Genomic DNA, 15,685 nt, shown 5'->3' on the forward strand with positions numbered 1-15,685 from the left:
CACACAACAACAACAATACATACATAACTGCATACTCATTACTCATTACATAATACACACATTGACAAGGGAAAGAAACAAAACTGAAAGAAATAAAATGTCTAAAAGACACAAAATGACTCCAAAAGGCAACAAAATGACAGACTTATGAATGATCAGATGAATTTTTGGAATTCTGAAGTAATCAGACAATCACAGTTTTGTGGCGTCCGCTTTGATTAAAGTTACTAATCTCTGACTGAAACATTCAATCTCAAATGTTTTACTGAGTTCCTAAAGAATAATCCTAAATATCAACACCATGTATTGCATGTGTACTTTAGCATACTTTCTTAGTCAATAAAACAAAGACCTTCCGGTCTGTGTTTTTGCGCTGTAATGGACTGGTAATTTATCCATGGTGGACCAAGCTATTGTCCCTGTATTCAACCATGTAAGCTTCAGCACCCTTTCATGGTTTTCACAGTAGATAATGCAAAACAAATAGATTTGACAGGCATTATAGTAAGATACTAACATTTCATTTGTCTTGAGATGTCCAAACATCAGCTGGTGAAGGTTCAGTGATCATCACAACCCCGATGTCACATGGACTTATACAAGTCTACGCCTCTTTACGTTCTGTGTCTTTTCTCCCCTTCTCGTCATGCTGGGATCTACCCCGAAACAACCTTGAAAAATCTCATTACAGTTCCTGGGTTTTTTTCAGCAGCGGTTGCCATGACAACTGTGCATTTTATTTCTGGCTCTTTTGCAACTGTTGCGCAAGATCACAGATCCCCGACGTTATGTAAGACCTAAGCATTCCAGGCCGGGGTTTTCTACTGCAGAGCACCTAAAGTAATTAATTAGAGGAAGAGCAACACACTTTTGAAGCGCCTCTGCGATGTCTCCCTGCTCTCCTCACAGCTTTCATCACACACTGTATACAGAGCGCTCTCATTGCCATGCAGGAAGACAATCAGGAGGACAATTAATGTTATTTGGGCTCTAATTTTTCACACAACTTGCTGCAGGATTAGTAAACATTCTTAGCTGAAGATTAGTGACTTGAAAAGAAAAGTATACATTTGCCATGCATCCATCCAACCGCCAGCCTGTCCATCCAACCATCCAATCACCAGCCGTTCCATCCATCCAACAACCATCCAACAGTCTGCCTTTTCATTCATCTATCCATCCATTCAGCAGTCCATCCGTCTGTCCATCCATCCATTCTATCTATTGGTCCTTCCATTCATCCATCCATCCATTCATCCATCCATCCATCCATATAATACATTGGTCTATCAATCTGCCCATCCATCCATACTATCCATTGGCCCTTCCTTCCATCCATCTGTCCATCCATCCATACTATCCATTGGCCCTTCCTTCCATCCATCTGTCCATCCATCCATGCTATCCATTGGTCCTTCCATCCATTTGTTCGCCCATCCATCATCCATCCATCCATACAATACGTTGGTCTATCAATCCGTCCATCCATCCATTTTATCCATTGGTCCTCCCATTCATCCATCCATCCATCCATTCATCCATCCATTCTATTCATTGGTCCATTGGCTCATCCAATCCATTGGTCTGTCTGTCCATCCATTCTATTCATTGGTCCTTCCATTCATCATCCATTCATCATCCATCCATCCATCCATCCATCCATCCATCCAATTCATTGGTCTGTCTGTCCATCCGTTTTATCCATTGCTCCATCCATCCATCCATCCATCCATCCATCCGTCCATTCATCCATCCATCCATCCATCCATCCATCCATCCATCCATCCATCCATCCATCCATTCATCCATCCATCCATCCATCCGTCCATCCGTCCACTCATCCATCCAGTGTGTAGTAAAGCCGGTGTAACAGTACTAACACATTGACAAATTGCCCCCAGTTTGTTGTGGATGTAGATAAACTACCAAAGGTTTGGACACACCTACTCATCAAGGTATGTCCTTGATTGATAGTGTATTTCTTATCTTCACATCAATAACTGTGTTGGGAACAAATAATGTCATGTACATTCACAAGCTATTCACAAGCCTACTCATATGATTACATGAACACTAATGTCCTAATAGTGTATGTAAAGTTTTAATGGATACTTAAGTCATTAGTAAACAGTTTACTAATAGCTTATTCATGATCTATTACAAATGTATACGATGTAGCTATAAATCATTAACATACAGTTAACATGTAATTTGTAAATTGTTAACTTACAGCTTCACTATCTATAAGGCATAGTTATAACAAACTTAACAAACTGTTAGCAAATATTCAACAAGCAATTTTTAAGTCATTAACAAACAGTTTATTAATAATCTATTAACTACTTATAACGGATAGTTATTATAAAGTGTTACTGAAATATGTTTTATTGTGTCAATGTGGAAAGAAAAATAATTGTGGCAGCTGCCCCAGGGGTCTCTCTTTAGAAAGAGAATTAAATCTCTACGAGACTTACGGTATGTGTAATAATTGAATATTAATTCACTGTATCAGGTTTTCCTCCATCCTAATAGAGAAAATATAATTTAAAGAATGTGAAAGAGTACTATGCAGGGCACTACAAGTTTTTGAAGTAGGTTGTGTATGCATCATTAGGCGACACGTTACATGTTGTGAAAATGCATTCCTTTCCCTAATAATTGGATTATCATTGGTTAACAGTGAGTGGTGTTTCTCTGCAGACTCAGAACAGATCCTGTCAGCTATCAACAGCCTTTTGTCTCTCAGATGCTAATTAAAAGCCTACAGTGCTGCACCAACCGCTATGTCAAAAAAGATTTGCTTTTGGAAGTGTATTCCTCGTACAACTTAAGGATGTTTCGTTCTTTTCCTGCAGGATTCATCTGAATAGAAGAAACAACTATATGTTTCATTTGTTGCCCCCTGCTGATTCTGGTGAGGGAAAAAATTGTAAGATTTACAATGTTGTGCCGAACTCTTTAACCCAGCAGATGGAAGCTACCAAATCCTCTCATCAAAAAATCTTTTTAAGGTCAAAACACATTTGTTACTCTTTGTAATCAACTTTTCAAAAATAATTAGGTGCACAACTTGTAAAATCTTTGTTTGCAGAGCCGGAGAGCTTGATCAGAGATTCCAGTGTAATTTATCCAGTTTGTCTATCAAATAATCCCTAATGCTCCCAAAATTGAAAGGGGATGTGTTTTTAAACCTGGTGCATTTTACAAATATTATAGTTATAACCAGGCTTATGATTTCAAAGGGTAACCCATTCAGCACTAGTTCGATGGAGTCAGTTTAGTATAAAGCTGGTGAACATCAAGGAAAAAGCCCATCATTGTACTATTTTTTTTACAATAGGTAAAATACTTCATCACCATGATAACTGAGATGTTTACTAGGAATCTAACAATATCTAATCTGGTATAATCACGGTATTAACCTCACGGTACAATAATTATTGCGGTATTGTAGGAAATCTCACGGTTTTACAGGAAGGCACACAGTTTACAGCAGTGCTAACAATAACAAGAATGATGACCATTAAAATCATCATTTTGACAGTATTTATTGTCATACATTCATGACATTAGAAACTGAATACTGCCTACTGAATACTAACAGATACAGACTCTTTAAATAAAGTGCAAAATTTCCAATCGAGTCAGGAACACTGTTAAAGGCAACACAGGTATAGAAACAGCCTATTAACAATAAATAAAAGAATAGTAATGATTAAAAAAAAAAAAACAGCCAAAGAAATCAAAGTAGTGCAAATTTCCTTATTCTGTGTTTAGCTTAATTTGAGATTTTTCTACAGAAAGATGAACAAGTCAACATTTGAGGTTAAGACTAGAAGTACCGGTAACCTCGTTGACAATATTTATTTATTTATTTGACAGGGGCATTGCAATTCAACATAGATACAAAATATGTTTGCAGCTGATGTGATGCACATAAAAGTTTAAAGCTACAACAACAACAACCACATGGGTGTAACTATCAACGTATCTTGTTATGCCAGGTTATTAAGTGGCTGCTCATGTTTGCTCGTATTTTCGGACGAGTAGCGCTCGTTACACTTGCAGTGTTTGCATATTGTCCACCTTTTCTCCTGGTTTCTTGATGTGGTGAAACCAAAACGTTTCCACTCCTCTGACTTGTAGCCGCGCTGCATCATGCACAAGTTCTACATACTCCTCCGTTTCTACGTCGCTCTGCTTCTGCCACCATCCGCCATGTTTCTTTTCCCCTCTGAACTCGCACTGTCGCATGACATTGGCTCAACCGCCTGTAACCCATGATGATGCAGCAATGCATTATAGTACTTGTAGTTTACTCTGAAAAGGTCAGCTACGGCCAACCAAAAAACTTAATTTTAAGCGCAATGACTAATTTTTTTATGCCGTGACATAACCACAACGATATCGAGGCACTTTTAGTATTACGAAACCTTCAATACCGTGACAATCCTAGTGTTTACGTTTCGATGACAGCTGTTTTGGTTAGATTCCGGTTTAACTGAGCCAGACCTGCAGGTTTAACTTGGAAAAAAACTGAACTGGCTTTGATGAAACACCCCCCTGGTTTGTGGAGTTCTAGTTTTGCATCACTAAACAAACAAGCACTAAACAAAAAATCTAAATACTCTAAGGTCTACTCGAGTCCACACACCCGGATGGCTGCAGAAGTTGGACCCTATCACTGTGTTTAGGCAATGCTTGTAGTAGCATGTCTAAACGAAACTAAACAAAAATAAATTTCCCTTTCACAAGGCCCCAAACCTTGAGGCTGTTTACTCTTTCATTTCATCATCATTTAGTCTGTCATTTTCTTCTTCAGACAAGATGTGCATCAATAAATCTAAGTATAACAGGCCCGCAGAAGGGGAAAAAAATCACTATTCCTGTTAGGTATGCTACACAGGTTTCCATATGTTGTACATACAGTGTCATTAGTAGTGTTAGGATGTTTATCTTTTATCCGCAGCTAGTGGCTACAAAACTGTTAAAGAGGTTAATGACTAGTTACCTAATTAGGCACTTAAAGACAGATTTTCACACATACTCTAAACAGTCCCATAATATCTACTGTTTACAAGACAATACAAAGACATGAGTAAACCAACAGGAAAAAGAAGCAAAGAATATGCAAGTGAAATGAGGGATTACTGCAAACTGTATGCTGTTAAGTCATTGGTTTGGATTTGAGTAAATGCTTCTACGTACTTAAGGAGTACAGAAATGTTTTAGTTCTTGCGCCTCAGTTTAGGTGCTTTGTGTTTTCATCCCACTGCATTAACAAAGCAGGTTCTTGTTTTCCAATGGTCTGCAAGAACATAAAGCTGCAGAGGGCAATAAAAACTAACATTATTTTTTTTAATAAATTGAAGGTATTTCTTCAAAAAAATTTGAAGAAGTACTTACAAAATTGTGGGATCGGGAATCTCTTAAAAACAATGCAAAGGAGGCACCGAGGTGTAGAAGTATCTTTAAGGAATATTGTTACTTCATTTTTACAGTGACACCATTTTTTTTCTGGTGTTCCCTGTAATATGACTTATTATATATTATCACTCTACGTGATAATATATTTCGGCCATATACTGGTTTGGCATGACTTTCAATCTGTGAATACACCAGAAATGTGTTGAGAAGTCACTTTGGCAGTGTTTTTTGGTGCACTCTGGTGTCAGTAGTGGATAAGAACAACTTGAGTTAATGTTCCCGGCATGACATTTGTAATATTTTAATATAATTTGTTTTTTCCCTCTACATTGGTTAGATGTGTTTAGCGTGTTCATGCATGTTGAATCAATGATGTGCCATGACATACTTGATCTTGAAATAGGTTGATTGCATATCTGGTCAGTAGTTCAACGTTTTCATTGTTTATTTGTGTCAGCAGGGTCTCCTTTTATTTATCTCTTTCTGATTACTTTGAACTTCACCTGATGTATTTAAAAGAGGTGTGCCAAAGTTTATATTGATAGATGAGGAAAAAGTCTGTGTGCATGTAAAAATGTGTCCTGTAATGTTTGAAATCCCCCTGGGATGTGTTTAAGTATACCTAAGTGTACACATACCCCTTGTTGGAAACTATCAATCTTTGAATCTGAAAGAAATGCAAATCTCTTATCTTGTTTCTCTTTATTTTGTGAAGTTTTTAATCCCCCTGTCCACTGTAGCTGGCTTACCAATATCGTTCCTCCTCTACTCCATTTGTTTTTAGGCCGGGCTACCGGACGACGACGACGACTTCTTCTTCTTCTTCTTCTTCTTCTTCTTCTTCTTCTTCTTCTTCTTCTTCTTCTTCTTCTTCTTCTTCTTCTTCTTCTTCTTCTTCTTCTTCTTCTTCTTCTTCTTCTTCTTCTTCTTCTTCTTCTTCTTCTTCTTCTTCTTCTTCACACTAAAATCTCTACTCCTCTGTTGTTTGTGATTGGATCAGGCTGAAATTTGGTAAGGTATAATCTAAGGATGTGTACGCATCAACGCTCGGAGCCTGATTTTTGATTTGGGGCCCCAAAAGAAAAAAAACAAACTAAAGTAGATTTCTCATTTATTTGCGAGTCAAATATTATGATTGTTGGTGGTATCGAATCATTGGCACATACCAATGTATAAATGTGGCCCATTACCCCGTACGCGTCACGGGTTTGTTCGTTAGTTCTCATTAGATCGGAATGCAGTTTGGTATGAATACTCTATAAATGAATATGATGAGATGCTCAGAGCTCTTTTTTTGAAATGGTGCCCGGGGGTCCACCCCCCATTTCCGGTAATTTCCAAATTTATGGGAACATAGTTGTGTGATATATTGTTTCAAAGGTAATTCATCGTAGATTACGATTATGCCTCACACAATTCGATTAGGGGCACGGGGGTTAGTGATTTTCCCATTTATTTGTCAAATATTGGTGGTACCAAATCATTGACACATACCAATATATGAATGGGGCCCATTACTCCGTATGTGCCACAGGGAGGCAGGGGGACCCCGGGGGGCCCATTTTTGAAATGACTACTCCTCCGTTAATGCTTGTTGAATCGGGCTGTAATTTGACATGGATATTCTATGAACAGATGTCAAGAGCCTCTCGGAGACCTTTTTTTACTCAGTGGAACCAAATCGTTTGAATTCTCAAGAACGTGGGACGTGGTATTCTGCATGGAGACATTCCGCGGGCCTGGCCGTGGTTCGTCCGAGCTTGTTTCTTTATGCCATCGAATGAAAAACTTTTTAAGTCCTGCACATGAGAAACTTGGTTTAGGTTTTTGCCATCAAGACAAAAATTCCTCTTTGAATTATCTTTATTGAGAAATATGAACAAATTATTCCTTAAACGTGCATAAAAGAGTATGAAAAGAATAATAATGCACATCTAAGTTAGAAGAGGGGCACAAGTTGGTGAAATTTAAGCAATGGGTTGTTAATGTGTTCTTTAGGGTTTCCTGTTGCCTTCAAAAGTCTGAAGATCTGTTAACTTGAGTCTGTAAATTGTCTTTCTGTATGTTTTGTCCTGCATGGACTGCAATCTCCCAATTGTGTTTGCTGCCTTTTTCCCTGAGTGTGACAGAAGGCTCATTTATTACAGTGACTTTAGCAGTATTGAGTGTTCATGAATGCTACTTTTCTTTGCTCCAATAATCATTCGTGTTGGTTGACTGACTGCTTAACTTGACTTAATTGGAGGCATTGTGTGTTTAGTTGTGTCTGTGTGTTTGCGGTGTTCAATGCCTTAGAGTCTGCTCGGAGTCCTGGATCCAGCAAAACAAAAATGGATAAATGGGTTTGAAAGAAATTAAATCAGCCTTTAGCTCAAATGCTGTTACCATACACTCACACACAGATGTTACCAGTATGAGTTTCCAAGTTAAAGAGATTTCTTTTACTTTAGAATATTTGATGAGTGCAAAGCGTGTCCCCTGTGAGTATTTATCTGCCGAGAATTTACTCGTGAAGGAACAGCTTTGCTGCAGTTTCCTCTTACGAGGATATAAACAAGACAGGACTAGATGCTTATAGCTGCTTACAGATTTTCTCTCCAACTTACTGGATTTTTTTTCTCATTTTCTCTGAAACAGACCAAAGGTTTTCATCTTGGTCCCTGTCTCAAAAGTTCAATGAAGGCAGACGCCTCCCTCCAACCAGGAACATGAAGGGCTTATCGGGCAGCCGCTCCCACCACCAGATTCCTTTTTCCCATGGCTTGGACTACGACCCCCATGTTCACGACCACCGACCCCGCCATCACTCCGAGTCCCGCCACTCGTCCTACCTGCTCAGTCCCACCGAGAGCTGCCCCATGGACTTCCACCACCGCTACTCACCACGCAGCTCCATCCATTCTGACTGCATGGTGATGTCGCCAGTCCTGATGGCTCCGCCCCCTGTCCCTGACCACATCTCCAGCAGCACCTTCCCTAGAATGCACTACAGCTCTCAGTACTATGACTCAGCAACACGAGACGACTGCGCTGCCATCACTGCCTCTGCCACTTCGCCAGCTGTCACCGCAGCAGTCGCCGCGGCGGCCGCTTCTTCTCACTACGCCGGAACCAAGAGCAACCGCCTTCCTGCAAACCTCCTGGACCAGTTTGAGAAACAACTACCATTGCACCGCGACGGCTTTCACACATTACAGTACCAGCGCATGTCTACTACAACAGAACAACGCAGTGAGAGTCCTGGCCGCATTAGACATCTTGTTCACTCTGTCCAGAAACTCTTCACCAAGTCCCACTCCCTCGAAGGATCGTCCAAGATGAATGGCACTAAAGGTGATGTTGGAGGTGGAGGAGGAGCAGGGGGCTATTACCATCATGGCCAACATTCCACCAAACACAATAGCAAGAGAAGCAAGAGTAAAGAGCGAAAGCAGCGCTCTGGCGGCTGGTGGAGCTCAGACGACAACTTGGACAGTGACAGCACTTACCGAACACCCAGCATCATGTCGCGGCACCACGGCGGGGAGCACATGAGCCACTGTTTCCCAGAATCCATGCATAGCCACCACTTTGGAGAACTGTCACTCAAGACCTCTAAGAGTAACAATGATGTCAAGTGTTCGGCCTGTGACAGCATGGCCATGGCACCTGAGGGCAAGTTCATGAAGAGGAGCTCCTGGTCAACACTGACAGTCAGCCAGGCCAAGGAGGCATACAGGAAGTCATCACTTAATTTAGACAAACCCATGATGCACACAGACCTCAAGACATCGCGAACATGTCATTACCTGCAGGTACGTTTTCTATGTATTTCTTTACAAATGATAGAAATGCATGAATTTTATTTGAAGCAGCAAAAACATTTTCTGGTAAACTGACTTACTGTATTAAAAATGTGAGAAATAAATGTGGAGATCTCTTCCCGATGAGCTGTCTTCTTATATACAATGCCATGATTGATTTATTGATTGGGAATTCTGCAAAGGAAGTATTATGGATTCCAGCTGTTTCTTGCCTAAAGGCAATTACAGTGTGAGAAGTCGATACATTTAAGAAGACTCCCTTTCGCGTAGTCACCTCAGGGAGCTATTGTCTCCTGAGATATACATGAGGCTCAATTGAGCAGATCAATGTCACCGTGCAAAGTGCAGGGAATGAGCTTCGATCTACTGCACTGCAGGAGAGAAAAGTCTTGTAGGCCTACTGAATAACATTTGCTTTTAACCTAAAGCTGTTGTTCTAGGTAGTTGAATGACTCTCTTTCCCGCCTTTGTAGAATATTAAGATGCTAAGAAATAATGAAATAGCCTCGGGTACTGGTTTCTGAGTCCCAGTCTCTGGCCTTTCAGTTTTTTGTGGTTCTTCAGGAAACCCAAAACCCAAAGGCCTGATGTACAATGTGTTCCAGACTGTAATAAATTAGGGGTGCCCCAAACTTTTTTTCACTTCTGATATGATACCACAATTGTAACCTTGAGTATTTGCCGATACCGATATTGATCTTATACAACATCAGCGCAAATCATACATATTTATTATACTTAATTTGGAGTGTGGTATGTTAGAAAAGGCTTGATCAAGTGATATCATTCAAACGGAGAACAATAGTGAGCAACAGTAGGTAGAGGAAAACTGACCTATTTATTAGAAGTGTTTGAGCAGAGTCTGCAATGGACTGCTTGTATCGGAGTACTTGGAGATTTTAGATGCTGGTCGATATCATATATTATATTTTGCTGATATCAGATCGATATCTGATATTAATATTGCATTGGGACTCTATAAAAAATTAAATGCTATCCAAATGACACATGACATAATGAGTTTTTAATGTACAACTTGATGTCAGACTCATTGCTGTTTAAGTATCAACATTCCTCAATGCTGGAGAGAGCTAACTAAACTCATACCTGAGCATAGACATTTTTTTTTTTACTTTCAAAAACTAACTTGCGGCTTATTCAACTGCCAATAAAATTAGGTCAGTGCATGCTCCTTCCTCTTTCTAGATGTGGTAACATTTCTTAGATAAACAGGCGAAGCTTTAATTTCCGAGAAAGTAAACATGATTGACTATGATACCGATTTGAATTTGACAAAATCTGGTGAGTTTCTCTTTTCTACTGATGTATTTGCGTTGTTTTGTGCCTTCACCAAACAGTTAAAGATGTGGGCAGTGGTGGCCTAATTGTTAAGGAAGTTTTTAACTGGAGGGTCGCCGGTTTGAATCGATTGTGGGCCATCACCTTTGGACCATGAGCCAGTCTGTTAAAGGAGACATATCATGCTTTTAAATCCTTCCTTTTTACATAAAAATCATACAGTTGTGGTTTATATAAAGCAGAACTACAATGCTTGGGTCTGAATTCCTCATTATTATAGCTCTACAGGCCCCTTTTCTACCCCTTTTCTGATGTGCTTCTGAGAGCAACTCATTTTGGTGTGGTCTCTTTAAATGCAAATGAGACACTTTATACCACGCCCCCTCTCCAGGTTGCAGAGGTTCAACTCCATCCTGTTCGGCCATTTTTGTAGTTTGATAGAAGAGATATGATTACGTAGCGGTGCAGAAACTTTTTATTCACACTTTATTTACAAAATGTCAACAACAGAAGACTTGTCCATCCAGCATTACATGTTCGAGCCAGAGTCAGACCCGGCGGAGCGAGATGAAAATGATGATGAACCTGCAGAACAACGTCTTCATATGGATGTTAACAAGTGAGCTAACACAAGCGCCGAGCTAACGCTAGCGCCAAGCTAACGTCACGAAATGCATTTTAATACAGTCTTTTCGGAGACAAAAACAGCAAAATGAAATGACTAATGAAAACTTTAGACTTAAATTAAATCACGTAGGCCATATCATCAAGGATCTAAAACGAGCACAAAACGCTAACATATGAAGACGGTGCAACTGCTAATGCTAACAAAACAATGACAGGGACGTCTTATCATCACACTTTTTAGCGTTAATTACAGCTTACCGAAGTGCTTCATCGTCTCCAATATAGAAGGAATTGACCCCTCAATCAGACAAAGTCTTCTTTATACTGGCGGAGGTTGCTGAAGCAGTCATCCTTGAAGTGCTTCGCGCACACAAAAATGACCTTACCCACAGATGTGGGTACCATTCCGTGAAAAATAAAACTCAACCAGGCACTTCGAAAAGGTTCTGATGCTGGGAGACGGTGTAATGAAGCGTGTGGGTTACTACATCCAACAACCAAACATTTTGACTTATCCTCTCATAACTTCGGCATCCTGGAACTTGGACTACAAAATAAACGCGAGAAATAAATATGGCGGATTGTGTTGGGCCTGGCGTCGATGTCCTAATTTGGCAGTTCCGCTGCAAATACTGTGACGTTATTGTTCAAAAAAAGTAATAGAGAATAGAAAAATTTAAACAGATTGAAAAATATGACCAAAACAGAATATAAAGATATCTACAGAGCACCTGAAGAGACTGATTTGAACTTTTCTGTACTTCTAAACAATATACAACAAAATTAATTTAAGGGCTAAAAAAGTGGACTTAGCATATGTCCCCTTTAAACCTAACTACTTCCAGGACTTTAAAAAGATTTTTAAACTCAGTGAGACTTTCATGGTTAAATGAAAAAATAAAAAGGAGGGTACTTAAATGGCTACTGAATTTAAATATAGAACATAAACTAGTATTTCTAAAAGCCTAAAATTAAAAGTATTGGTTTTAGTGGTATAGATCTTGAGGCGTGTTGATATAATATTACAGTATTTCTCATAACAGTTTGCATGCATAGGCATTATCGAGTGTTTGTATCTTAAGTGATGTCATTCAATGATTAAAATATAGTTCTCTTAATTTTACAAAGTGCTTCCTTTCACTTGAACAGGAAATGGGTAATATTCATGTGTGCTCTAATAAACAGGTGCAAGATTGTTGTTGTTGGATGCCATAAAACTGCTTGGTAGTTTGGTACATCTCGTCCCTTTTTCTGTTCAGAAGGAGACATTAAATCCTTGCCCAGTGCCTGGACTTTGATTCTGTGTAGTTTGAAGCAGAAGCAGCTCTAAGGCGGTCTCTGTCAATAGAGAGGCTCTCTCTCTGGCTTTTGACAAGCGTATGTGTCAGCAGGAAGGACCCTGCAGCTGCCACATGGCCTCCGTCTGTACAGAGTCTATACAGAGCGTAACCACATTGAAAGCTTGTTTTAAGGGGAATAAGTGAGATTAGATCTGGTGTTGGCATCTGTGAGATCCAATGGTTTTATCTGTTTGATGCCCGAGTTTTTCCGGTCCTGTTTCACTTGCAATGTAGAGGATGATCTGCAGTAAGAAAGATGTTGTCCATATCCCATTCAAACTATTTTGTCTGACTTTTCAAAACAGTAAGGGTCCAACTAATTAAGATCCCAAATAAAGAGTGCTAAATTAGGCGTGCACTCAAATACATTTTACGTTTTGCTTGTTCTTGTTTGCACCTGATGGGTGCAAAAGTGGAAACTGTCTTTTTTTAACAAGGGTTTTGCGCTTGCAGCCACTCTGCGCAGAAAATATTTTTGTTTTTTTCATTCACTCCAAAAAATTTTGTCTCAAACAAAAAAAGTGCCTCTCTGTTTCCTCCATCAATACTTGCAGCCATCTGTGAGTAAAGCTGTGACAGTTAACCCCTGCCTGTCAAACATGCTAAATAAATACACACATCCACCGCCATCATCTCCAGCTTTGCTAAATCACATTGAGGAGTGGATTCACTAAGATCTGAAATAAAGGCGCTGCACCGCCGCCGGTGTGGAATGCAGCTTTTTATCTCCCTCACACACTTAATTTTCTCATTCAGTGGCTGTTAATATTGACTATTGTTTTGTTTGAATTATTTTCATACACTATGTTTTGCTGTGTTTTGTGTCAACATTTACTGCAGCTCATCTGTGTGTGTGTTTGCACCTGCTTGACACAGCAAACAGTTCCAGATTTGATGAATTGCATTGCGCCCACTGCATTAATTTATTTGCATCCCCTTAAAGATCCGCCTATTATACATACTCATCAGAGGGAAATGTGCTAAATGGGTGTATTCTGATGCGCTCGAGACGCACAGTCCTGATTACCTGGAGTTTGTACTCATTATTAGCGTGTGCAGTGACGTTTGCACACGTTTTAACCCTAACCCCTAAATCTTTAGTGAATCTGCCCCCGATTGTGCTAAAGTGATCACTTTTCAATCTTCTATCCCCCATTTTTGCGCGTCCAGATTACATACGTATTTAGTTTCGGCAAACACACTCATGATTGCTCATGTTATTTTGCCCATTTTTTCTGATCCAATCCTCTTTGCTCAGGGTTAATAGATCCACCGCAACCTGTTTGAGTGTGCTGTCAAGGTAGTGCAGTTTTGTGCACGCAAATCTTTGAGATCCAAGAGTAAAGTGAAGATTAGAAGCAAAGATTAAGACAAAGATAGGAACAGTTAGCTACACATGCAAAGGTATTTTACATTGTAGTGTAAATTGCTAATGAAGTAGCTCTTAGAAATGTCCTCTATATTAGAAAAACCCTAACCTAACAACTGAATAAAATGTAAATTTACCTTTGGGAGTCAATCTTCTATCATTCTAATTTAATAGCCACGTATTGACTATTCTGTGTTTTGTTTTTATTTCCAGGGGCTGCTTTGTCCTGATGATTGTAGTTTGTAATCATCAGATAACTTCTTACTGTTGTTCAAACATTTAGATTAACGGTAAAGTGATAGAAGGTGCTGCGATTGACTGGCGCCCTGTCCAAGGTGTACCCCCGCCTAGTGCTCAATGAGAGCTGGCGACCCTGAACAATGGAACAAGCGAGTCAAAAAATGGATGGATGGATGATAGAAGGTGTTGTAAAACAAGAGCATTATTAAATAAAATGCATGGCTCTCAATTCTCACTCATTGCGAGTGAGACAATAGATTCAATACATTTACATGCCACACATGACAGAAGTAATAAAAATTGCTGCATATTAGTAGCATATAAAAGTATGAATATAAAAGAGTTTAGTAAGCTATGAATGGATGAGGCGAAAGTATGTAGCAAAACGCACTGAGCATCGTAGAGCTCAACAGGAGCTTGGCACAGCCCAGTCAATAAGATGAAGTACACATCAGACAATCAGAAAATAACATAGCGTTACACATCAGCCAATCAGAAAATTGCACTGCTCTGTCTGGGCAACACATTCTCACTCCCAACTCGTCACATATCAACATTTGAGAAAGTACCTTTGGCGTCACTATGTGATGCTAAGGGTCGGCCCGTGGAAACATTTGTTTTTATGACATTTCTAGTGAAAAAATTACTGGTTCCAAACCCTAACTTATGGTTAGGGTTAGGATTAGGTTCGGTTAGGTTAGGTTAGGGTTAGAAGTCTTATTTTGAAAAGTTACACATAGGGGTCTATTCTCCCGTCTGGACTTATGCGCTTTTTTGCGCACCTGCAGTTACACACCTCTCCCCTGCTCGTATTCTCCCGTCAAGGCTGCTGACACGTGTTACCTTCACCAGGTTATCTCCGAACCGTGGTAAGGAGGTCTGGTATTTCACTGAGTTTTACCCCAGCCGTGGCTCGTTATTACTGGTAACAACAGCGGTCCGTAATGCCGACTCTGCATACCGGGTGAGTGCAGGGAGGAAGAATCCTCTCTTTTTGGGTTATAAACACGCTGCATCCAAACTTTACAGAGCGCGCACATGGGACCATCTACCCCCGGACCGACAGGAAAAACACTACATTTCCCACACGTAAACAACCCGGTTATGCCTTCACCTCCCACAATGCAACACCTCTCTTAAAGTGACAGGCCGTGCCTGTAACACACGCCCACCGTAAGGAATCCAAAAAGCGCCTAGTCTGTCATTGAAATGCGTCATAAATATTAAGTGCCCTTTTAATTTGAAACGCCTTCTGATAAACAATGTCACAGGTTGATTTGATTAGATTATTGCAGTGTGAGGATCGGACACATATTTCTATCTGAGCCACAGTTAAAATCTCTCTTTTTTCCTCATATTAACGCCAGATTTGTATGTGTGGAAAGCCTGATTTTATTAACTCCTTACATTCCTGCATTCAGAAATGATCAGCTTGCATAATCATCGTCATCATCATCATCTATCACCAATACGGTACCTGCTCTAAAGCGTGACGCGCTGCAGGGAGGAAACAATCTCCGCAGATCATCCTGCTTTAAGAGGAGACAGAGCTGTTTGCAGTGAAACAGAACTATTGGCTT

The 15,685-nt window shown here is 39.9% G+C and overlaps 1 protein-coding gene across 8 annotated transcripts in view; it reads left to right on the forward strand.

The window, feature by feature from the left end:
- Positions 1 to 15,685, forward strand: part of dlgap2b (discs, large (Drosophila) homolog-associated protein 2b) — a 179,929-nt gene that overhangs the window by 95,609 nt on the left and 68,635 nt on the right. For all 8 annotated transcript variants that reach the window (XM_028439211.1, XM_028439206.1, XM_028439207.1 and 5 more), the window contains one exon: positions 8,065 to 9,221. In XM_028439211.1, coding sequence (XP_028295012.1) covers positions 8,065 to 9,221 — 1,157 coding nt within the window. The remainder of the gene's footprint in view (positions 1 to 8,064; positions 9,222 to 15,685) is intronic.

Source organism: Gouania willdenowi, chromosome 24 (genome assembly GCF_900634775.1).
Source record: "Gouania willdenowi chromosome 24, fGouWil2.1, whole genome shotgun sequence".
Taxonomy (NCBI): domain Eukaryota; kingdom Metazoa; phylum Chordata; class Actinopteri; order Blenniiformes; family Gobiesocidae; genus Gouania; species Gouania willdenowi.